Source organism: Bufo gargarizans, chromosome 3, assembly GCF_014858855.1.
Source record: "Bufo gargarizans isolate SCDJY-AF-19 chromosome 3, ASM1485885v1, whole genome shotgun sequence".
NCBI lineage: Eukaryota > Metazoa > Chordata > Amphibia > Anura > Bufonidae > Bufo > Bufo gargarizans.
Genome location: NC_058082.1, coordinates 312,376,244 through 312,402,127, shown reverse-complemented (window position 1 = coordinate 312,402,127; position 25,884 = coordinate 312,376,244). Strand labels below are relative to the sequence as shown.

General features: G+C 44.5%; 1 protein-coding gene across 1 annotated transcript in view; it reads right to left on the bottom strand.

The window, feature by feature from the left end:
• MACO1 (macoilin 1) overlaps positions 1 to 25,884 on the bottom strand; it is a 75,670-nt gene that overhangs the window by 15,386 nt on the left and 34,400 nt on the right. The window contains exons 3-6 of the mRNA XM_044287026.1: positions 24,435 to 24,561; positions 12,908 to 13,031; positions 12,447 to 12,625; positions 11,554 to 12,040 (exon numbers count right to left, since the gene is read on the bottom strand). Coding sequence (XP_044142961.1) covers positions 11,554 to 12,040; positions 12,447 to 12,625; positions 12,908 to 13,031; positions 24,435 to 24,561 — 917 coding nt within the window. The remainder of the gene's footprint in view (positions 1 to 11,553; positions 12,041 to 12,446; positions 12,626 to 12,907; positions 13,032 to 24,434; positions 24,562 to 25,884) is intronic.

The window sequence follows — 25,884 nt, the reverse complement described above, 5'->3', positions numbered from 1 at the left end:
ATAGTGGACACAGTTCCCAGAGGTCAGGATTTTATATGGAGAATGCCCCTGCACTTAACCAAGGATAGGGATTTTACAGATAAGCTAAAAGGGTGGTGGTGGGAATACTCGCAGGACAACGCGGATCAGGCGTCGAACCAGAATCTATTCTGGGATGCGGCCAAAGCGGTACTCAGGGGCCGAATAATGTCCTATTCGATAGGGAAAAAGAGAGAAGCAAGGAGAAAATTTGAGGAAGCCACCCAGAAGGTGCGGGAGACATACACTGAATTCCTACAAAATCCCACAACCCCCAATAAAGTCCTATGGGTTACAGCCAAGCACAGTTTTGACTACTGTCAGGAAAGGCAGGAAAAGTGGTTTGGGGATTATCAGAAGGCTAAGTTCTTTCGGGTGGGCAATAAGGCGGGGCGGCTGCTTGCGAATTTAACTCGTCCATACGTGAAACAGACAACCCTGCATCCCCTTAAAGATAAATTGGGAAAGTTGTGCTCCCAGCCGAAAGATATTGTGGGAGTATTGGGCGACTACTTCCAAGCGCTGTATGCGAGTGATCCCCCCAGGCCCCAGGAAGCTAGGAACCTCTTAGACATGGTAGACCTGCCACGCCTGTCCACCGAAAAACTGGAATCGTTGAGCCGAGACGTCAGTGACGAGGAACTAGGGTCGACAATCAAATCCCTGTCGAATGGCAAAGCCCCGGGCCCGGATGGATTCCCTGCGGAATTCTATAAGGCCTTGATCCCAGAACTATCCCCGACGTTGAGTGGTATATTCAATAGCATTATGGCTGGGGGAAATCTTCCTGACTCAGGTAAGACGGCTTACATAAAGATCCTCCCTAAGCCGGGAAGGGATTTGATGCAGCCCAGCGCATACAGGCCGATCTCCCTGATAAACCAGGACGTGAAGATCCTGTCGAAAATCTTGGCCAATAGATTGGCTGATTGTGTGCCTAGTTTAATTGGTTCGCATCAGGTAGGATTCATGAAAGGGAGATCTGCGGTGACTAATATACGCAAGGTGTTGGCAGCCCTGAGCGGATATAAAGAGTCTAAAAGCGGTCCTTCTCCAGCGTTGTTGGCAGTGGATGCCGAGAAGGCATTTGACAATGTCAATTGGCAATGGTTAGATATGGTGCTGGACAGGGTTAACATCACAGGTCGCTTCAGAAATTTCCTGAGGGCGCTCTATGATAACCCCCAGGCACGAGTGAGTGTGCCAGGCTTTTTATCCAAGCCGATCACTCTGGAAAAGGGCACGCGGCAGGGCTGCCCCTTGTCCCCGTTGCTCTTCAACCTGGCAATGGAACCCCTGGTGAGATGGCTGATTAAATCTGACACCTTTGACGGCATTAGAATAGGGTCCAAGGAGCTGAAGGTCAGCTGCTTTGCAGATGACATCTTGTTATATCTTAGAGATCCGGAGCGTCAATTAGAGAAGACGTTAGAGGCTTTAAATCTTTATGGTGGTGCTACAGGCTATAGGGTCAATGCGACAAAAAGCCAGCTACTGTTCCTGGACCACAGATCCCCCGTAGCCAACGATTTACAAAATAGGGTGGAAATTCGGAAAGATTACTTGACCTACTTGGGAATTAAAATTGGGCGTACCCCTGCATCAATATACGCTCTGAATTACCCCCCTCTCTTCCTCAAAATAGAAAATGAACTGGAGAGATGGCAGGATCTGCCATTGTCGGTGTGTGGGAGGGCCCATTTAATTAAAATGGTAAGCTTCCCGAAGCTACTCTACCCGCTCCAGACGATTCCACTGCTGCTTAAACATACGGATGTTGTTAGGATGCAAAGAGCGTTCAACCGCTTCCTCTGGAAAACCAAGAGGCCGCGCATCGCCTATGCCAAATTAACGATGCTGAAAGACGAGGGGGGGCTGCAGCTACCGAATATTCGTCACTACAACCTAGCGTCGCTATTCAGACATGTGCGAGACTGGGTGTGGGGCACGGGTCACTATTCGGCGATAGCCTTCGAAAGGGAACTAGCTGAGGGTGAGGATCTTGAGGCTTTGCTTCACTCCAGACTGAAAGATATTCCGGTGTCAATAAGACAGTCCATTCTATTGAAAGATACCATAATGGCGTGGAAGGCGATTAGGAAGATTTATGGCCTTCCTTGCTACTTGTCGCCCAGGCTTCCACTGTGGTCTTTGCCGGCGTTCCCCCAGGGTAGAGAGAACACTATGTTCCAGTCATGGAGGGAAAAGAACATCATGCGGCTTCAGGACTTGTTACAGACTCCCGGCCTTCACTGGCTACCTTGGGATCAGGTGAAAACGCAGTTTGGCTTCCAGGAAGCCCACTACCTTCCTTACCAGCAAATTAGAAGTTATTGTAGGGCTCAGGCGCTCTCGGTCGGGGAATCGGAGAGGCTGGCATGGTTTGCGGCATTGCTAGGTAGTGATGGTTCCCATGTACCCCTCTCTGAATTACAAAGGCGTCTGCACAGCATTCAGACAATAGGCTTGGTGAAAGGGGCATACAAAGCTTGGGAAAGGGAGTTATCTGACCTAAATATAGCGAAAAAAATGAGGATGGGAATGGAAATGGTTAGGCGAGCAATGTACAATGAGCAGTGGAGGGAGACGCAACTGAGGCTGATGCATAGAGCAACGTACGCTTTTAATTTATCCTACCATGATGCCCCTGCTCATTATCTGCGTGAGTGCCCTAAGTGTAATCTCCCGAAGGCAGGACTACTACATGCCATTTGGGAATGTCCAATGGTGCAGCCATTGTGGAAGCAGGCCATTGACTCGATAGAGGACATTTGGGGAGAGATAGTAGGCCCCACGCCACAACAGTGCATATTCCACTATGTACCTTTGAACCAGGAAGAGGAATTGGGATCGGTGATTGCTAAGCCTGGTGTGCACCTTCTATTGATGTCGGTAAAGAAGTCTCTTTTGCGGCACTGGCTAGAGAGGGAGGGTCCGGTGTGGGAGGAGGTCATTGGGACAATGAAGAAGGTTCTTTACCTGGAGAGATTGGAGGTGGAGCAGGACAAGGAGCGCCTAGTGGAAAGGTTCATCAAAAAGTGGAGGAAGTTCGTAGAGAAACGGTTATCCGATGTTGAAATACAAGAACTTATAGCTCCGTTTAAACTGACTGGCTGGTATCTAAAGGCCCAACTTGCAAATAGTTTAGGGAAGCTGGAGGTGTAACGTGGCACTTGGGGAAGACTTTCTTGGGGGGGGTAGGAGGAGTGGCTCAGTGCTGATACCGCTTCTAGTCCTGTGGTCCTGGACTGGCGTTCAGGGGTGGGGAGTTGGGAGGGGGGTTCGGGATGGGGTCACAAATGAGGGGGATGGGGTGGGGGGAAGCTTAAATTGTAAAATTGTGATTTGAGGAATCCAACGTTAACAAACTGCCTGTATAAATGTGCTCTGATGCTATTTTTGTACATGATGTGCTTTGTTCATGAATGTACTTGTGGATTCTCATTTCAATAAAAAGATCTTTAAAAAAAATTAAAAAAAAAAATGGGTTGTCCCATGAAAAATATCCAGCATTTTTCAAACCAGCACCTGAATCCTTTTGTAATTGCATGTAAACAGTTTTTACTATAACCACCAAGTTGCTCAATTAAATCCTTCTGTATAGCACCACCTGCTGTTTGGTCTTTTGCTTATTTATCTGTCCACTTGGTCAGGCATGCTCCGGTCCATCCTTCAACTGCCACCAGCCCTATCTACGGTTAGAACCTGTGAAAGCTGCAGGAAGATAACTGCAGCAAAAAGGACACATTCCCTAAGCTCCGATAGGCAGAGCGCTGCAACAGAAAGGACGTGCCCCTGAGCTGAGATAGGAAGAGAGCTGCAGTAGAAAGAACACACCCCCTAAGCTGCTAGATTGAAATAAATCCAGCAGAGCAATGAATGGTGAGATCTCTAGATCCATGTGAGGCACAGGCCAGTTTTTTACATTAAACCCTTTCATCTGGTTTACTGTAAGAAAAAAAAAAATATATATATATATATATATATATATATATATATATATATATATATATATATATATATATATACACACTCCACATGCACAGAAAGAGCTGTATTTAATGTCAGTTAAAGGGGTTCACACCATTTTCTTACTAACGATCTATCCTATGATCAGCTGTTTGGCAAGGCAGTGGCACTTGCAGTAGCGCCGTGGCCTTCTCGCTGTTTCCCCGCTGTCCGGTAACGTCACTGGCCTGCGGGCACCGCTAATGTGAGCACCGCTGTAAGAAAATGGTATAGAACCCCTTTACCAGGGCAGTTAGGAACAGCCTAATAAACAAGATGTGTTCTGTGTCACGGCCAATTTAAGTTTGATCTGCAAGAAATCAGACTCTCAGAAGACATACAGTACGTTTTCTCCAAACTCAATGGAGTAATTCTACAAGTCACAGATGACTGGGGGACATACCAGAGGAAAGCACTGTGAAGCAGGGAACATGTCAGACTCATTCTGCCCTGACCACTGCTCACTCATTATAAGGAGCTATGGGGCAGATTTATCAGTCCTAAAGAAATCCTGTACTTGTTGCCCACCGCAACTAATCACAGAGCAGCTTTCAATTTAAAGAGCACTACAAAAATGGCAAGAAGAAGTGTCTGCTTCTGGCTTTGGCCCACCACCAGCCCCTCATGCTCATGACTGTATTTTGGGTCCGCTTCCAATCCACATTTTTTTGGGATCACACACAGAACCATTAATTTCTACGGGGCTTTAAAAAAATGCGGATAACACACAGATATCATCCACGTGCTGTCCGCATCCATGTGGCTGCAAATCATACTTCCTGGTCCCTCTTATGGCACAGGAAATGACCATTCAGCGAATCAGTGGCCAAGGTGGATCACCACTGCAGCCAGTGATTAAATGAGTGAGTTTTCCTGTATGATAATGGAGACCACGAAGACCGATGGGGAACCATGGAGCATCGGAACGTGAGCGGCAAGAGATTGTTGATGGGTGACGGTGTGTGACCTTCCATGCCATTTAGTATATGTATATACATACACACACACACAACCTCTTCAAGGCATTGTGACACAGCTTTTTGTGGCAGTTTTTGAGCCGAAGCCAGAAGTGGGTTGGAAGAGAATGGGAAACAAAGGAAAGACTTCTACTTCTCATTCTTGCTTGATCCACTTCTGGCTTTAGGTAAAAAAAAAAAAAAAAAAAAAAAAGCCACAAAGAACTGTGTTGCATCCCTTAACCACTTCAGCCCCGCTAGCTGAAACCCCCTTCATGACCAGAACACTTTACACTTCGGCACTACACTACTTTCACCGTTTATCGCTCGGTCATGCAACTTACCACCCAAATGAATTTTACCTTCTTTTCTTCTCACTAATGGAGCTTTCATTTGGTGGTATTTTATTGCTGCTGACAGTTCTACTTTTTTTGTTATTAATCAAAATGTAACGATTTTTTTGCAAAAAAATGACAATTTTTCACTTTCAGCTGTAAAATTTTGCAAAAAAAACGACATCCATATATAAATTTTTCACCAAATTTATTGTTCTACATGTCTTTGATGAAAAAAAAATGTTTGGGCAAAAAAAAAATGGTTTGGGTAAAAGTTATAGCGTTTACAAACTATGGTACAAAAATGTGAAATTCCGCTTTTTGAAACAGCTCTGATTTTCTGAGCACCTGTCATGATTCCTGAGGTTCTACAATGCCCAAACAGTAGAAAAACCCCACAAATAACCCCATTTCGGAAAGTAGACACCCTAAGGTATTCGCTGATGGGCATAGTGAGTTCATAGAACTTTTTATTTTTTGTCACAAGTTAGCGGAAAATGATGATGATTTTTTATTTTTATTTTTTTCTTACAAAGTCTCATATTCCACTAACTTGCGACAAAAAATAAAAAATTCTAGGAACTCACCATGCCCCTCACAGAATACCTTGGGGTGTCTTCTTTCCAAAATGGGGTCACTTGTGGGGTAGTTATACTGCCCTGGCAATTTAGGGGCCCATATGTGTGAGAAGAACTTTGCAATCAAAATCTGTAAAAAATGACCGGTGAAATCCGAAAGGTGCACTTTGGAATATGTGCCCCTTTGCCCACCTTGGCATCAAAAAAGTGTCACACATCTGGTATCGCCGTACTCAGGAGAAGTTGGGGAATGTGTTTTGGGGTGTCATTTTACATATACCCATGCTGGGTGAGAGAAATATCTTGGCAAAAGACAACTTTTCCCATTTTTTTATACAAAGTTGGCATTTGACCAAGATATTTTTCTCACCCAGCATGGGTATATGTAAAATGACCCCCCAAAACACATTCCCCAACTTCTCCTGAGTACGGCGATACCAGATGTGTGACACTTTTTTGCAGCCTAGATGCGCAAAGGTGCCCAAATTCCTTTTAGGAGGGCATTTTTAGACATTTGGATCCCAGACTTCTTCTCACGCTTTAGGGCCCCTAAAAAGCCAGGGCAGTATAAATACCCCACATGTGACCCCACTTTGAAAAGAAGACACCCCAAGGTATTCAATGAGGGGCCTGGCGAGTTCATAGAATTTTTATTTTTTTGCATAAGTTAGCGGAAATTTATTTTGTTTTTTTCTCACAAAGTCTCACTTTCCGCTAACTTAGGACAAAAATTTAAATCTTTCATGGACTCAATATGCCCCTCACGGAATACCTTGGGGTGTCTTCTTTCCGAAATGGGGTCACATGTGGGGTATTTATACTGCCCTGGCTTTTTAGGGGCCCTAAAGCGTGAGAAGAAGTCTGGAATATAAATGTCTAAAAATGTTTACGCATTTGGATTCCGTGAGGGGTATGGCGAGTGCTTGTGAGATTTTATTTTTTGACACAAGTTAGTGGAATGAGACTTGGTAAGAAAAAACAAACAAAAAAAATATATATATTTCCGCTAACTTGAGCCAAAAAAATGTCTGAATGGAGCCTTACAGGGGGGGTGATCAATGACAGGGGGGTGATCACCCATATAGACTCCCTGATCACCTCCATCATTGATCACCCCCCTGTCACTGATCACCCCCCCTGTCAGGCTCCATTCAGACGTCCGTATGATTTTTACGGATCCATGGATCGGATCAGCAAAACACATGCGGACGTCTGAATGGAGCCTTACAGGGGGGTGATCAGGGAGTGTATATGGGTGATCACCCCCTGTCATTGATCACCCCCCTGGTAAGGCTCCATTCAGACGTCCGCATGATTTTTACGGATCCATGGATACATGGATCGGATCCGCAAAACACATGCGGACGTCTGAATGGAGCCTTACAGGGGGGTGATCAATGACAGGGGGTGATCAGGGAGTGTATATGGGATGATCACCCCCCTGTAAGGCTCCATTCAGACGTCCGCATGTGTTTTGCGGATCCGATCCATGTATCCATGGATCCGTAAAAATCATACGGACGTCTGAATGGAGCCTTGCAGGGGGGTGATCAATGACAGGGGGGTGATCAATGACAGGGGGGGGTGATCAGGGAGGTAGTAGGTATATTAGACGCTGTTATCAAAACAGCGTCTAATATACCTTTAGGGGTTAAAAAAAAAAAATCACATCTCCAGCCTGCCAGCGAGCGATCGCCGCTGGCAGACTGGAGATCCACTCGCTTACCTTCTGTTCCTGTGAGCGCGCGTGCGTTCACAGGAAATCTCGGGTATCGCGAGATGACGCGCCGATGCGTCCAGGAGGAACAAATCAACCACCTCCCGGACGCATCGGCGCGTTAGGCGGTCGGGAGGTGGTTAAAGGGGTTGTCTCATCTCATACATTGGTGGCATATCGCTAGGATATGCCACTAATGTCACATAGGTGCAGGTCCCACCTCTAAATGGGACCATCAAAGAGAATAAGAGTGCACTATGCATGTGCGGCCAACCTCCATTCACTTTATGGGGAAAGCAGCACAGATACAGTGTGGATCTGTCACTTTGGAGGCCCGTTCTGGAGACAGGAACAGGTCCCAGAGGTGGGAGCCGCAACTATCTGACATTGGTGGGATATCATAGCGATATGCCACTAATGTATGACAGGACACAAGCCCTTTAAAAGGGGTTATCTAGCTCTGGGGACATTTTTAACAGACCCATGCAGCGTGCTGTACCTTGTTGGAAAAATTCTTACTCACTTTCTCTCTGACATCCATTTTCAGTTCTCTTCAGCCGTCTCGCAGTCCCTGTCCTGTAAACTTCCAAACATACTCGCTTGGACTAAGCTCCCAATATCAATTATTGGTAGGGCAAATCTTATTAAAATAATTCTTATGCCCCAACTGCTGTACCTTCTCCACAGCTCCCCTGTAAGGATACCTACTGCTACCTTTTCGGCAAGTTAATGGGTTATTTTGTCAATTGATCTAGAGGAATGGGGTACCTAGAATACAGTTGGAGAAATTGCAGCCGGAGATGCAGGGGGTCTAGCTGTACCAAATATGTGGTTATAATTTCTGGCTTTCCAAGTCTAACACCTGTGGGGCTGGACAATTGTACTGACCCCGTGCACGTATAATTAGTCATGTGGTCGGTTCTGGGTCTCAGTGGTTTGCCGTTGGCAGATCGTAATTAGACAGCTTGATTTGCCACTGGCAAGCCAAACGCTGTTTTTAGGCATGCTTTAAAAAAAGAATATATTATAACAGAATTGCCCAATGTACAAGCTAATTCATTGGGCAATCGGCGGCAGCATTACACTGCAAGATGATCGCTAAAGAGTAGGGGTGCACCGAAATTCCGGCGGCCGAAAATATCGGCCGAAAATGGGCCTAATCCGTTTCGGCCGATATTGGTACATATCGGCAGAAAATATGGTTGGTTATATACAGGGCTTTTTTTCTGGCGGAACGCACCGGAACGGCGTTCCGCCACCTTTTGACATCGCAGCCTGCCATGCTCCAGCATGGCAGGCTGCGATGTATCAGCAGGGAGGGACTGGGAGGAGGAGCTGGAGGCCGGTGCGTTCACTGTGCTCCGGCCCCCAGCTCCAGTAGTTATAAAATGTGTACAATTAATAAGGATTATAGAGGAAAAGAGATTTTGTCCAGCTTGTACTTGTGGTAATCCAAGGCTTCTTTATTGAAAATTCAGTATAAAATCCAGGTACAGAAAGCAGAGTCTGCTTTCTGTACCTGGATTTTATACTCAATTTTCAATAAAGAAGCCTTGGATTACCACAAGTACAAGCTGGACAAAATCTCTTTTCCTCTATACTGCCGCTCGTCTGCCCGGCCGGCCAGCATTAAGATAACAGCCCTGTGAGTAGGATGGGTGGCTATATTGAATGTTCTACTGCAGAGGGGGCCTCATGAATAGAATCCTTATTAATTGTACACATTTTATAACTAGTCTGTACTGGAGCGGCAATGGGGGGGGGGGGGGGGGGTCTGTGGATGGCACTGTTATGGGGTGGGTGGGGGTCTGTGGATGGCACTGTTATGAGGTGGGTGGGGGTCTGTGGATGGCACTGTTATGAGGTGGGTGGGGGTCTGTGGATGGCACTGTTATGGGGTGGGTGGGGGTCTGTGGATGGCACTGTTATGGGGTGGGTGGGGGTCTGTGGATGGCACTGTTATGGGGTGGGTGGGGGTCTGTGGATGGCACTGTTATAAAATCATTTTAAAAAAAAGTATTTTAAAAGTATTTGGGCAAAAAGGCAGTTTCGGTTTCGGTTTTCGGTCAAGGGCATGCTGAATTTTCGGTTTCGGACCAGAATTTTCATTTCGGTGCACCCCTACTAAAAAGTGTTCATGCAAACGATTATTCGAGTACTCGATTAATTGTTGGATTAAATCGGTAGAATACTTGATCGATAGCTAATAATTAATAACTGCAGCCCTAGTCACAGCTGGGTTACGTCCTGCTGAAGCCAGCCACTGCCTGCAGCGGCATATGTGACCGTGCCCATCTGGAAGTTTACAGGATAGCGACCAGAAGACCACTTAAGGGAGCCAAATTGGATCAGTGGGGAGCAGATTCTCAAACATATACAACACACTGTCCCCAAAGCTGGTCTACCCCTTAGACCAGTGATGGCGAACCTTTTACAGACCAAGCGCCCAAACTGCAACATAAACCCACTTATTTATCGCAAAGTGCCAACACAGCAATTTACCTTGAATACTACAGTCCAATATAGTATATCTTCCATGTACTTTATCATTTATTTACAATATCCTGCTTACATTCAGTGCGCTGCCTGTGCCGTTCATAGTGTGCCCAGCGCTGGTGAATGGCAGGAAAAGTCTAAGGCATATTAGTACACCATAGACTTTTTCCAGGGTGTGGGTGCCCACAGAGAGGGCTCAGAGTGCCGCCTCTGGCACCCGTGTCGCCATCACTGCCTTAGACCATGAATAAGCAGGATGACTTAAATAGCAAAAGCAAACAGACAATACTCTAAATACCAAATATTCACATTTTAACATAAATTTGATTCATGTTATTTTCTTTAATCTTCCACACTCGTGCATTATCCATCCTCTTCTTGTGTGGGTGTTTCATGGATTAGGTATACAACACAGCTCTTCAGTGTCTAATGCACTGAGCCTTAGCATGGCAAATTGGTAGCCATGCCCTGTAGAAACAAAACAATGACCTAGCTGGTTGCCAAAGTTAACAACGTGTAGCACTCTCCTATTACTGCCAGAACTATAACTAGGCTGACCCCTGGTTTGGCTGACATTTGACGATTTGCACACTTTCCTATGGCGCACTGCCTGAAAATACATTTTCAGACACCCATTGGGTCTCTTCAATGAGAACCAGTACCCTCACCCCTGAAACTGCATCGAACATCAAAGGGGAAAAAAACCTGGAACGGCAGTCTATGGATGAGTTGCTCTTCCTTTTGGAGGAGTCTCTGGTTTGGCCGACATAAGCTAAGCCTGAGTTCACACTTCAGTTATTTCCATCAGTTATTGTGAGCCAAAACCAGTAGAGAAGCCTACTCAGAGGTCAGGTATAAATGGAAAAAATCGGTGCATGTTCTGTGTTTTTGACCCACACCTGGTTTTGGCTCACAACTACTGATGGACATAACTGATCAAATAACTGAAGTGTGAACTCAGCCTAAGGCTACATTCACACAAATGTATGAACGAGTCCACATCAGTTCCACAATTTTGCAGAACGGGTGAGGACCCATTCATTTCTATGGGGCCGCAAAAGATGCGGACAGCACACTGTGTGCTGTCCTCAGCCGTTGCTCCGTGCTGCAGTCCCGCAAAAGAAATAGAACATGTCCTATTCTTGTCCACAATTGCGGACAAGAATAGGCATTTTCTATGATAGCCGCGGCAAATTGCAGAACGCACATAGGCTGGTATCCACATTTTGTGGATCCGCAAAACAACGTTCGTGTGAATGTAGCCTAACTTGCACACTTTTTTCCCATGGTGCATTGCCTGAAAAATAACTCTTCATTGAGAACCAATACTCTACCTGATCAGATGACCACGCATGTCTCCTTTCTTTTAGGCTTTCAAGTTAACCATATCCACAGTTTGACAGACTACCTCAAAAGGATAACAGTAAAGTGCAGGGTATGCTCACCTTACTAGCGTGTCAGGCTTACTAAGCTGGTTGTTAGGAATACAGTTCTCTGTTGGGTCTTTGTGCATGCTTGGACTCTTACTAGTGCATTTCTTCTTGTCATTCTTGCTGGACATTGAGGAAGGGATAGTCCCATTTGAGGAGCTGTGGCTCCGAGGAGATGAATTAGCAGTCCCTGTGGTGTTCTTGTAGTTCTTAGAGGAAGTAGTGCACATGTCCTCCTTTAAAAGGTTTTCTGTACTCCCCAAGTCATTATTTAGTCGTTTACTGTTGATATGATTTTCCATATATTCAATCTCCTGTACTTTAGAGTCTGTGGGCTGAAGGATGTTGTTGTTAATCCCCAAATTGTGTCTTTTCACATCCTTGTCTTTGCCCTTTTCTTTGTACTCCAGCTCTGGCAATGTGCTGGAAATTTTTTTATTTGAAGAGAGTCCATTGTGCTGTAACAGTATCGAAGAATCCATTTCAGATAAACCCTTGGCGGCTGTAGTGTGGAAAAGAAAAGTTATTACTCTGAACGGAAAATATCCTGGCCACGACTAACACTAAGAGAATGCATCATACCCACATGTATGGAGTCATACCAGTAAGATGCTGGCCATATACACTAGGTAGCTATTGGCCAATCTCTCAAAACATACACATCCATAATGGGCTTGGTCAATCATGAATGTGCTCAGTAGGTAGTATAAGCCACTGTATGACACCTCTGATACATTAGTGTACCATTAGCTGAACATGCCAAGAATGGTAGGGTTCGGCCAACAGTCTTCATATGTGTCGGGAACTCTCCCCAAAATCTGCAGGTTTGGCTGAGGTGCATCTAATCTAAATGGCAAGAAACACACAGGGCACTTGTACAGGGCAGGCCATTTTCAACAAGTACTTGCCTTCTTCTGCTTCCCTTTCTTGCCTTTGTAACATCTGCTGCTCTGGGGGTAGTGCCTGCTGCAGGAGCTGCATATAAAACTCATTCTCCTTCTGTACTTCTTTCTGCTTTCTTAACCGCATTTTATAACTGACATAGCTTTTAAACCCAAAGCCTAAAGTGACTACAGGATATCCAATACTGTACAAAAAGTAAGAAAAAAAACACAAAAGTTAATATACAGTTGAGAGAAATCTTAAGAGATCCAAATAAAAATATAAAAAATAAAAAATTAAATAGCAGGAGCCATCTTCACTTCTTAGGATGCCTTCACACGGCAGATTTTATTTGCAGAAATTTTAAACGTTAATGGGGCTTACAGAAATGCATGCGCTTGCTGGCAAAATAAGCAAAATCTGCAGCATGTGAAGATGCCCTTAGTGGACAGCAGTTCTTAACCATAAAATAACGTGGGAAATTTACCAGTGTGCAGCGAATGGACGACATAGATCTACATGAAAGTTCTTCAGGTCTTTAAACCTAATTGCTGCTTCGATATAAACGAAAAGTATCCACAGTGAGACTGTAGGTAAACACACGCCTCTTTCTGCAGGAGAGGAAAAAAAATCTTATTAGTAATAAAAGAACGAATGCAGTCCTCACAATCCATAAAAAGATGAAACGCTATATTTACCCAGGAAGCCACTACATTTTGACTTAGGAGAAAGATTGTACACACAAACAGTTAAGGCTACTTTCACACTCATGTTCTGGCCGGATCAGTCATGGATCTGCAAAAACGGATCAGTTATGAACGGATCTGTTTGTATTATCTGCAACACAACCAAGACGGATCCGTCAAGAACTCCATTGAAAGTCAATGGGAGACGGATCCATTTTCTATTGATTGTGTAAAAGAAAACGGATCCGTCCCTGTTGACTTACATTGTGTGCCAGGACAGATTCGTTTGGCTCCGCTTCGTCAAGCGGACAGCAAAATGCTGCAGGCAGCGTTTTGGTGTCCGCCTCCAGAGCGGAATGGAGACTGATCGGAGGCAAACTGATGCATTCTGAGCGGATCCTTTTCCATTCAGAATGCATTAGGGCAAAACTGATGCGTTTTGGACCGCTTGTGAGAGCCCATGACTGATATCACAAACGGAAAGCCAAAACGCCTAATCCATTGACCAATCTCAATATTTCTGAGATGACCGTAAATGCTGCAGATTTACCCAGAATAGGACCGCCCAACAGACTCCTAATCCCAGCATAAGCAAAACACATGTGATACTTTCTAACAAAACTATATATTAATCTACTCCATAACATACAAGAAATTCTTAGTCTATGGTACTAAATGTAAGATGCGCAGACTGGTTGGAACCCTTAAAGCAATTTCACACAAGCGTACTTAGTGCTTCGTGTGGCAGCAGTATTGCCGGGACTGAACACTGCTCCTGCAACATGAACTCACGGCACCATAATGATTTCTAAAGCTGCCTGAACTTGGCTGTACTGAATTGTACTAAGCCGTCAGTACAATTCAGTACAGCCACGATCGGGCAGAAACACACAGCTTTAGAAATCATTACAGTGCCGTGAGTTCATGTCACAGGAGCAGTGTTCAGTCCAGGCAATACTGCACTCCCAAACTAAATATGCTCCTGTGAAATTTCCCTCAACAAGGATTGTCCAGTTTCCAATATTAATGACCTATCCTATCAGATCAGATCGGCAGGGGTCCGAATCCCAGCAGCCCTGCCGATCAGCTATTTCAAGAGGTTGCTGTGGTCTTGCAAGCACTGCATTCTCTTCACGGTGTACCTTCTAGCCGTCGACAATGCAATGGCGAGGAGTACGATGACCGCTCCTCTGTCTCATTCACTTTCAAGTTAATGGGATGGGGGAGCTCTAATTGTGCTGTAATTACACTGCCCGCCACTGCAATGTCGATGGCGAGCTACTGAAGAGAATGCAGCGCTCCTATTAACTCTGTCTCATCAGACAACTTATTGACCAGGATGCTGCCGACAGTCTGACCCCCGCCGACCCGATACTGAAAACCTATCCTGAGGAAAGGTCATCAAGAACCCAGACAACCCCTTTAAAGAGGATGTGCAAGATAATGAAGAATCTCGGACAGGCTCTCAAATAGCCCAAAATAAAAAAAAATCATATTACACTCACCCCTTTCTCTGCATAGCTGGTTCCAGTTCTCTTGTCTCTGCCTGCTTAAAAATGGCACAAGGCCACTCCAGCCAATCACTTTGTTCAGCGGTCTAACGTTGAAGACAGCGATTGGCTGCAGCGGTCACGTGGCCTATACAGGTAAGTGACCACTGAAGTTTGAAAAACAGTGGCAGGAGGACTGAACTAGCTATGCAGAGAATGGCTCTGAAAAAAAGGGGCGAGTATAATATTTTTTAGTTTAAGCTGTGAGGGAAGAATTTTTTAGAAAGTGCCAACATTCTGATATTCTGTATAGCCCTAACTTTATTTAGTATTGGTTACAAAGAAATATTCCCTGCAGATATTCAAATCAGAATCACATTTCCGTCTATACAAATAGGGTTGTTACATGGAAGAACCTTCCATGGTAACATTCAAATCATGCAGGTGAATCAGGGAAATAAAAAGAAAATACATTCTCAATTAGATACTGTGCCCAAGCGAAGGAAGCAAAGACAACAGGGTAGTAATAAAATGCTTCTCATGTTTGTTAAAGGGAAACTGTCATGAGGCTCAACAGTATCAAACCAGGTACAATACCGTGTAGGGATGCCCGAGGAGTAGAAATTAATACTCATTTCACCTCAATCCATTGCTGCCGTCTCCAGATATGGCACCTTTCCCTAATATGCAAATTAGGCCTAAAGTGCATCAAGGGTGGGCCCCAGCCACTGGGTGCACCTTAGCTCCACCATTCTGCTTCCCCAGACACTACCCCTTCTACATGATGGATACATCCAGAGGGGGAATGGCTGGGGAAGAAGAGCAGATGGGCTAAGGTGCACTGCCCTTTCCGAACGTTACGCCTAATTTGAATATTTAAAAAAAAAACACCATATGTCAGGAATGCAGCAACAGGTATTGATTTATTCATCTCAGGCAAATCATAGAAATGTAAAGCACAAGTTTACCATTAGGATAGGGCTACAGGACGAGCACAGCACAAACATCGCAACGTTGCATGGAAACACAGCAATTAATGATTGTGGATGGCTTGCAACATGTGCCTAATGCAACGGCAACAGTCACATAAAAATCCATACCTGCTGGATTTTTGGGGTCTGGTCACATGCAACTTTACCAGCATAGACTGTCTGAGATTTATTTTACTATCATTTACAGTATCGCAAATTCAAAATTTCATGCAACTCCAAATCAGACCAGTCGCAAACAAATCACACACATTATTTGTCACGCAGCTTGCGGTCACGTGACCAAAGTTGTTATGTAGCCCTACCCTTAACTGGGGAGAACAGCTATAAAGTGTAATGCAAAGATATAACAGATGTAGGAAGCTCACTAGAATAGTGCTCGGCCTGCTATACCCACACAGCTGAAATTGCAAATTATTCAAACAAATGGCCGTCTCTCAAGTAATCAATACACATTTAACAATAAAAAAAATACATATTCTCTAAAATTAATTTAAAATCGTAGATATAATACAATTGATAAATCGCAAACTTTCTCACGGTCCCTCATATATCTAATTGTGGAACTCACGCAAATTCAAGTTAAGTTCAGTTTACAAGGTGCGGTGTATATATAGTTAATTCCTCCTATACATCTTTGATTTATATCTGATGTCTGATTATTGTCACTCCAAGAAGACATTTTGTACTTTGTCTGATGCAATTGCCGTGGTACAGTTAACTGTAATAGCAGCAGAAAGGCTCTATATTTAGTCATGCAGGGTGAATCTATCGTGTGGCCCACTGGTCAGTATCAGGTAGGTGTATACGTGCCTGGCGCCTCTTCCGCTCTGCTCCCCTCTGCCACGTCAGATCGCTGGGGCTTGCAGTTCGCGCTTGTACTTACACTTCTCTTGTGCCAGCACATTTTTTAGCGCATGCGTGGTAGATGTACCGGGAAGCCAATCTCTGCAACTTCTTTACTTCACAGAATGGACGCTCTCTTTCAAAAATGATGACAGATATATTCAAGATACCACAATCAACCTCTTATTCACCAGACGTGTTTCGGAACTTCAGCAGTTCCTTCTTCTATGGTATAAATAATATAAACAATGGGGGACCCATTGCTCCTTATATAGAGCCGGTGTGACAACAAAGACCAGGATCGGACCGTGAGGATCTGATCTTTTCCTTCCTTCCCTTTTGGGACCGGACAACCTCTTTTACTGTGCCAGGGCAATTACATCAGACCAAGTACAAAATATCAACTTGGAGTGACATTATTCTGACATCAGATATAAAATCAAAAATATAAAATATATTGTGGGAATTTGCTCTGGTAGACAGGACAAGCGGGTGCAGTGTGGATGCAAAGACACGTTTGTAACTCAAAAACTGCAGTGTTTATTCACACTTGTTGCAGGTTCACATTATGACAGTCCATTTTCAGTAGTGGTGTTAGTTCACACCCAAAACAATTCATACAGAAAAACATTCGTCTTTGATCCTGGCTGTTTAATCCACACCCCGCTGAATGCTCAGCCTCAAAGTCCACCTGCAGGATTTAGGCGGCCTGCTTGCCTGACACACTGTCTTCAGCTTTCAGCCCAGACACAGGCCTCCGATCTCAGCAGAGTTTCACACAGCTCCAGTGTCAGAGGAGTAATCCACCCACCTGACACTGCTGGCTGTTTTTGTTTTTAAACTGGCCTGGACCGTGGGGAGTAGTCACTCACCCAGCACTTTGACTACTCCCAGTAAGAGCCGTCCCGGATCATCTATTTACAGCCATACTAGATAGCAATGTGTCGCACAGCAACTGCTGCTGACACATGAAAACTGGCTCTTACTCCACCGATGCCAGGAACCTCGGTGACACATACCCATCATCCACGATGATTCCTTGTACTAATTATATATATATATATATATATATACACACACACACACACACACACACTGCACGATATGGGAATTTTGTGCGATTGTCATTAGGGCCCTAAAAATTGCGATAACGATGTGCGATGCGATATTTTAAAGGGAATTGTGCTAGAGGTCTGCGTAATCGGAGGTAAATGAAAACAGCGGCACTCACCCGTGTGCTTCAAACAACTTCAGTAGCTTTATTCATTCCAGGATTGACTCAGGCAGGGGGCGGATGTACACAGGCACGCATTGATCAGCGGCGGCCGTTTCGCGCTAACTGCGCTTCTTCTGGCTGTGCGTCAATGCGTGCCTCTTACACCACTCCTTTTAAAAGCCGGCGCAGCCCGTCATCAAAAAGATTGACGAATCAGGCAGCACCTGCATAGACAAAGTGATATAGAAACCGCACATAATAAAAAACAAAGATCCATGCAATAAATTCAAATGAATATGCAAATCAAGCGGCAAATGTTTGTGTAATATTACACTACAAAGGACTACAAGAATGGGCTGAGATCATTTCTATCGTTGAGCCCGAGTTCTCCCAGGGCCTGGGTGCGTATTATCCACCTGGCCTCTCTCTGCAGGAGGAGACGGTGTCTGTCTCCCCCCTGCAGAGGAGTGGACACCACTTCGAGGCCAGAGAATGAGACGCAATCAGTGTCACCATTATGTGCCGTTCTCATGTGCTCAATGAATCTAGGACAACCTTTCCCTGTCTTAACGGAATTAAAATGTTCCCGCACACGTTCAAAAAGGCATCTGATAGTTTTACCAATGTAGAAACGTCCACATGTGCACAATAATAGATATACTAAAAAAGTACTCCGGCAGTTAATAAAGGTATTGACTGTGTGTTTGATGCCAGCAAATTCAATACTCTTTTTCTGAGAATTATTGGTGCACAGTGAACAGTTTCCACATCTATAGTTGCCCTTCGGAAGGCTGCGTTTGAGCCAATTTTTACTACTATCCTTTTGGAGTCTACTCCTGACAAGTTTGTCCTTAATGGTGTGACTCAGTCTAAAGGAAATGAGGGGTCTCTGTCCCGTCAATTCTTTTAGGGTTGCGTCTCTCCTTAAAACATCCCAGTTCTTAAAAATGTCTGATCGAATAGGGTCAGCCATAGGGCTGTATTTAAAGGAGAACGCAAATCTGGTACCTCCAGTATGGTCACTACCACTATCCAATTTCTGGTTATTTTTGTTTTTACTAAGGAGACTATTCTGTGAGAAATTTCTCTCCACTTTCTCCATGTCCCTGCTAAGCAATTCTTCGGGGTAACCCCTTGTTACTAGGCGCTGTTTTAACTCCTCTGCTTGTCTATGGTACCCACTATCTCTGCTGTTAATGCGTCTTAGTCTAATAAATTGTCCGTATGGTACGGCTTTTTTGACGCTCCGTGGATGGAAGCTGTCGTGGTGGAGCAAGGAGTTGGTCGCCGTGGGTTTACGAAACCCCTCCGTGACCAACTCATCGCCTTCCACCACGACAGCCACGTCCAGAAATTCTAACCTGTTCCCCCCAAAATTAAGGGTGAAAGTCATACCCATGTCGTTGTTATTTAGATAGTCAACGAACTCACTGCACTCTTTTTCTGTGCCTTCCCAGACCATGAACACATCATCTACAAAACGTAGGTATGTTTTCATTCTTAAAAGAAAAGGGTTGTTCATAGAGTACACATATCTGTCCTCTAGTCTGGCAAGGTACATATTTGCAAAAGTGCAGGATACGGGGGTCCCCATAGCCGTACCCAGCTTTTGCCTATACCAATCACTACCAAATTGGAATACATTGTTAGTTAAGATAAACTTTAATGACTCTCCAACAAAGTCACAATACACGGGATTTTTACCTAGGTTCAACACGATGTCAAGGACCGCCTCCACACCGGCATCATGAGGGATGCGGGTGTAGAGGCTTTCCACATCGAGTGATACCAATTGGTATCCTTTCTGCCAATGGATTTCTTTCAGGGCCAATAAAAAATCATTAGTGTCCCTGAGATACGCAGGTGCACTACTGAGTATTGGTCTCAAGAGCCAGTCCACATACTTGGATAAAGGTTCAGTCACTGAGCCAATCCCCGCGACGATGGGACGTCCCGGGGGGTGGCTCAGCGACTTATGGACCTTTGGGAGAAAATACCAAGATGGTTTGACTGGGGATGGTGGAACAAGCTTGTCCAGCATATTCCTGGGTAAAAAACCCACCTCCACGTATTTCCTAACGAGTGATGACAGCAACCGCTGGGTATCGGGTAGGGGGTCCCCCCGTATCCTCTCATAAATACTGGTGTCGCCCAGTTGTCTCATGGCCTCACTGACATAAAATTCTTTAGACATGAGGACGACATTACCCCCTTTGTCCGCCGGTTTCACTATTATATCCTCCTGGGAACGTAGCCACTGCAAGGCCTTCTGCTCCTCTACAGTAATGTTGAGTTGGGCAGTGGGATACATCACTGCTTTTATATCTCTCATAACTTGAAACTGGAAAATATCAATGCTGCTCCCGGCGGACATAGGGGGACAAAAGGTGGATTTCACTCCACCAACAAATGGATCCATAGGAACATTAGTTGAAGATCTCTCAGTGATATCTGTTCCAGTAAGGAACTCCAAACAGGCCCGTTCATCTTCATTGAATTTATTACATATTTGGAAGGCCATGGGATCTGGCTGGAGTGGTATCTCTCCTTGGGTAGTGGATAGTTTCTGTGGAGTGTCCCTAAACAGCTTGTGCAGGTATAATTTTCGAACAGCTTTAAATAAGTCCACTTCAAAGGTTGTTGAGTCGAATTCTTCAGTTAGACTGTATCCCAGTCCCTTGTTGAGAACTTTCAGACATCCTGGAGGTAACACGTGGTCAGTCAGGTTAATCACCAGATTTTCATCAGAGGGTAAGGGGGCGTCTATTTCCTCCAAGAAACTTGTTTCCTCTCTCTTCCTGATTTCCTGGTATTGTGACTTTGTTGGAGAGTCATTAAAGTTTATCTTAACTAACAATGTATTCCAATTTGGTAGTGATTGGTATAGGCAAAAGCTGGGTACGGCTATGGGGACCCCCGTATCCTGCACTTTTGCAAATATGTACCTTGCCAGACTAGAGGACAGATATGTGTACTCTATGAACAACCCTTTTCTTTTAAGAATGAAAACATACCTACGTTTTGTAGATGATGTGTTCATGGTCTGGGAAGGCACAGAAAAAGAGTGCAGTGAGTTCGTTGACTATCTAAATAACAACGACATGGGTATGACTTTCACCCTTAATTTTGGGGGGAACAGGTTAGAATTTCTGGACGTGGCTGTCGTGGTGGAAGGCGATGAGTTGGTCACGGAGGGGTTTCGTAAACCCACGGCGACCAACTCCTTGCTCCACCACGACAGCTTCCATCCACGGAGCGTCAAAAAAGCCGTACCATACGGACAATTTATTAGACTAAGACGCATTAACAGCAGAGATAGTGGGTACCATAGACAAGCAGAGGAGTTAAAACAGCGCCTAGTAACAAGGGGTTACCCCGAAGAATTGCTTAGCAGGGACATGGAGAAAGTGGAGAGAAATTTCTCACAGAATAGTCTCCTTAGTAAAAACAAAAATAACCAGAAATTGGATAGTGGTAGTGACCATACTGGAGGTACCAGATTTGCGTTCTCCTTTAAATACAGCCCTATGGCTGACCGTATTCGATCAGTCATTTTTAAGAACTGGGATGTTTTAAGGAGAGACGCAACCCTAAAAGAATTGACGGGACAGAGACCCCTCATTTCCTTTAGACTGAGTCACACCATTAAGGACAAACTTGTCAGGAGTAGACTCCAAAAGGATAGTAGTAAAAATTGGCTCAAACGCAGCCTTCCGAAGGGCAACTATAGATGTGGAAACTGTTCACTGTGCACCAATAATTCTCAGAAAAAGAGTATTGAATTTGCTGGCATCAAACACACAGTCAATACCTTTATTAACTGCCGGAGTACTTTTTTAGTATATCTATTATTGTGCACATGTGGACGTTTCTACATTGGTAAAACTATCAGATGCCTTTTTGAACGTGTGCGGGAACATTTTAATTCCGTTAAGACAGGGAAAGGTTGTCCTAGATTCATTGAGCACATGAGAACGGCACATAATGGTGACACTGATTGCGTCTCATTCTCTGGCCTCGAAGTGGTGTCCACTCCTCTGCAGGGGGGAGACAGACACCGTCTCCTCCTGCAGAGAGAGGCCAGGTGGATAATACGCACCCAGGCCCTGGGAGAACTCGGGCTCAACGATAGAAATGATCTCAGCCCATTCTTGTAGTCCTTTGTAGTGTAATATTACACAAACATTTGCCGCTTGATTTGCATATTCATTTGAATTTATTGCATGGATCTTTGTTTTTTATTATGTGCGGTTTCTATATCACTTTGTCTATGCAGGTGCTGCCTGATTCGTCAATCTTTTTGATGACGGGCTGCGCCGGCTTTTAAAAGGAGTGGTGTAAGAGGCACGCATTGACGCACAGCCAGAAGAAGCGCAGTTAGCGCGAAACGGCCGCCGCTGATCAATGCGTGCCTGTGTACATCCGCCCCCTGCCTGAGTCAATCCTGGAATGAATAAAGCTACTGAAGTTGTTTGAAGCACACGGGTGAGTGCCGCTGTTTTCATTTACCTCCGATTACGCTCACACTGAACTTTACCTGCGCAGCTGAGCACCACCGATCGTGTGCCGTCCTCTCCAGCCGTCAGGAGCATATGATCCTTGTGCATGCAGCCGGGACAGTGGTGCCGCCCCCTACCTCACTCGTTACTGTGCTAGAGGTCTATTTGCTTGGATTTTCCCATATGAGCCGCTGACACGGCTGGGTTTGACAGTTGTGGGGGGATCCGTGGCGGACACCGTTATGTGGGGATCTGTGGATGGCACTGTTATAGGGGATGTGTGCTATGACACACAGGGCCATGAGGGGGGCCAGCATAAGACACACATATAGCATCTTATGCTGGTCCCCCTCATGGCCCTATGTGTCCCCTCATGTGTCCTAAACTGCGCACATAACTGGCTTTGTGTGTAAAGTATTTTACTACTGTCTGAAACAAGCTCTCTCCCATTGATAAAATGGCCAGCCTCTGTACTCACTTACTCACTCACTATGAATGCACTGCAGCGAGCTGGCCGATGCGTGACTGACGTCACTTAGTAACGCTCCTCCCACTTAATTCAGGAAGGAGGAGATGCCGCTCGCTACCGTGCATTCATAGTGAAAGAGAGTAGAGGCTGGCCATTTTATCAATAGGAGAGAGCTTGTTTCAGACAGTAGTAAAATACTTTACACACAAGGCCAGTTATGTGCGCGGGGCCCCTTCATATATAAATCGCAGCATTTTCTGGGTCGGCCAAATCGCCATATCTCATTTCGGGATTATCGCGATTCGAATATATATTATATATATATACATACACACACAAAGAAATATAAGAGGGACCGTGACTGAGAAAGTTTGTGATCATCATCAGCTAGATTATCTGGATAGATCATATATATAATACTAGGAAACTCACAGTGGCATACTAGTCTCAGTTTCTCGCTAAATAAAATATTTAAATAAGCAATGTAACTGTTCTGGCCACTGTGTGCTGCCAGTTTTTATTAAGCATCCACTGACACAACAGGCGAGCTTAGCACAAACATTGGACCAAAATAGAGCATGCTGCCATACTCTCTGCAGTGACTGATGGTCTGTGAGGAAAATCAGACATGCGAGTTGGCCACTGACTAGGATGGTTCACTGCAATGTCTGTGTGTGGTCCCTTCTACACTTTGACACAACATGGATGTGACCATTGCTCGTCTGAATTAGCTCATAGGCCGGTCTCTCTAGCGATTCATCCAGCAGCTGCATCCTAAGATGTTACACTGCAGACTGCAATGATTGACAAGAGCCATCTCAGCCGCAGGGAGAAAAGGAGGATTAACAAGTCAAAAACCATCTGCACAAAACAGCACACCTTTTACCGTGAACTACTACGGTTTTGCAGTGCAGATTTTTAGTTGCATGGCTTTTACACTACACTGCAGAGTCGCAGCAGCGCGGTATACTACCTGCTGAGGTGAATACACATTAGGATAGCAATCACATAGCAATAGCAGAGTGTCTGCGGCACAAGGGAATGCCCACTGGGTGAGAAATCCTAAAAATTGTGAAGCCAGAGCAACATGATAAAATAAAAAACTAATTAATTAGTGAAGATGTAAGTACTTATGACCCATCCAGTGGAGGTTCCAATTTACACACAAAAAAAAAAAATAGAAAAAAATTCCAACACATGATCTGCTGATCTGTTAAGCAAGGCAGCCTGTAAACTGTCAAACCATTGTCTTACAATTACTTCTGCAGGAGAGCGACTGGAGGCCTGCCCGGAACAGCAGTTATGCACAAATATATCTGCTTGGCAATCATGACATGTCAGTTTTAGTAAATGCTTGCATTCCTCAAGAAGATACAATTCTGAAGCATCTTTTCTTCCAACTGTTATAGATATTTATGAGTAATGGGTTTATGGGTGTTACCACTCCCATTGTCAAAGTGGTGTGTCGCTATAGAGACAGCACTGACTGGACAGCGTCAATGTGTACGGACACGCATGCAACTAATAACACCCAGTTGTCAGTTTATTTACAGATTTCTATGAAGAATAAGAGGAATGGCATAATGCAGAAAAATAAGAAAAGCTGTTCCAGAATGGTTATTTCAGGAAGAACACATTTACTAAATGAGAGGTCAGGTCCTCTTTAATGTATTCTTTAAGCTGGCCCAAGGAAGAAGCTTTTCTCCGTAGTACTTGCCCTTCTATGGGTGCTTTTTTTTATTTTATTTTTTTATTTTTTTTAAACACAACCCAGGTAGAAAAACTACACATTTATGCCAACTCAACAAATAGAGCTTACCTGTGTGCCACACATATTGTACCCAAACATAGGTACTTGCTGCAAAAAATAGCCATTGCACTGGTATAAATAGGAGACATATTATATCTGATGTGAATGCTACACATACAAAAAATACTGAGAAGGCCTGAAATAAAAAACAGAAGAAAGGAGCAGTTAGATTATGGAAAAGACAATAGAAAAGGGATTAAAACATTTAGAATCTATCCCAACAGCAACAGTATATATCCAGTAACAAATATAGAAAAAAGGACAGTCACTGTACTTTTAATTAACTTTATATAAATCAATAGTACAGGTGAATACAAGAAACTTTGTATATATCTTAATCAGAGACAAATGCCCCTTTCTCCTTTTAGCAGCTCCTCCTCATTCCTTCCTCTTCAGGGACTAAATGGAGTTTGGAAATTGATACATCAGTAAGCCAACAGTTCATCGTGTCTCCCAAGAATACTACCTTTTTGGGGGTGGGGATGAGGAGGAGACATTTGCCCCCATTCTGGTTACTGGTGAGGGTCTCAGGAGTTTAACCTACACAATGGATAGGTGATAACTTGATTTTGGGAAACCCTTTAAAAAGGTTCTGTTCACACTTATGTTCATGGCTAAAGGGGGTTATTCAGGTTTGTGGTATCTAATGCTGTCAAAAATACTGGAAGGCCTGATAAAGTAGCAATAACCATCATATTTGTGTAAAACACAAGAAAATGTGGAGGCATTGTAACAAAGTACAAATCCATGATGAAAACTCACTATATGGTCAAAATGTTAGTGCACAACCCATCTAAACACATGGTTTGCCTTTATTGGCCTCACACACCCTACTAATAGATACATAAGACCTGACACACTTTAGGTGTCAAGGAAACACAGAATGTCTTTGACTTCCTTTACCCTGGGTTCACACCTAAGCGTTCCTCAAACGCGCGTTTTACGCGCGTTTTTTTATATAGTAAACGCGCGTTTGACGCGTGTTTGTGTCATTGACTGCAGTGTCCTATGGCCACAAACGCGCGTCAAAACGCCCCAAAGAAGCTCAAGTATTTGTTTGAGCGTCGGGCGTTTTACAGCGTCGGGCTGTAAAACGCCCAGGTGTGAACCCTTCCCATAGGGAAGCATTGGTTTTCATGTCTTAAGCGTTTTACAGCGCGTTTGAACGCGCTGTAAAACGCTCAGGTGTGAACCCAGGGTTAACGGTTTGAACTGGGCCCCTTAGGATCAGTGAAGAGATGTTAATGATGTTAGAAAGTATAGTGCTATTTTATGTGCACACTACTCACACTGGAGCCACAAAACGAGGACCATAACACCAATGAAAGGAATACAGTCCAGACTGCACACCGTTGGGATGAAGGGAGATGGACACCAAGTTTGAGCCAAGCTGAACAGTCCATAAACTGCCCAATGTCAATAATGCATTTGTGACGGAATAGACAATGGGGACTTTTAC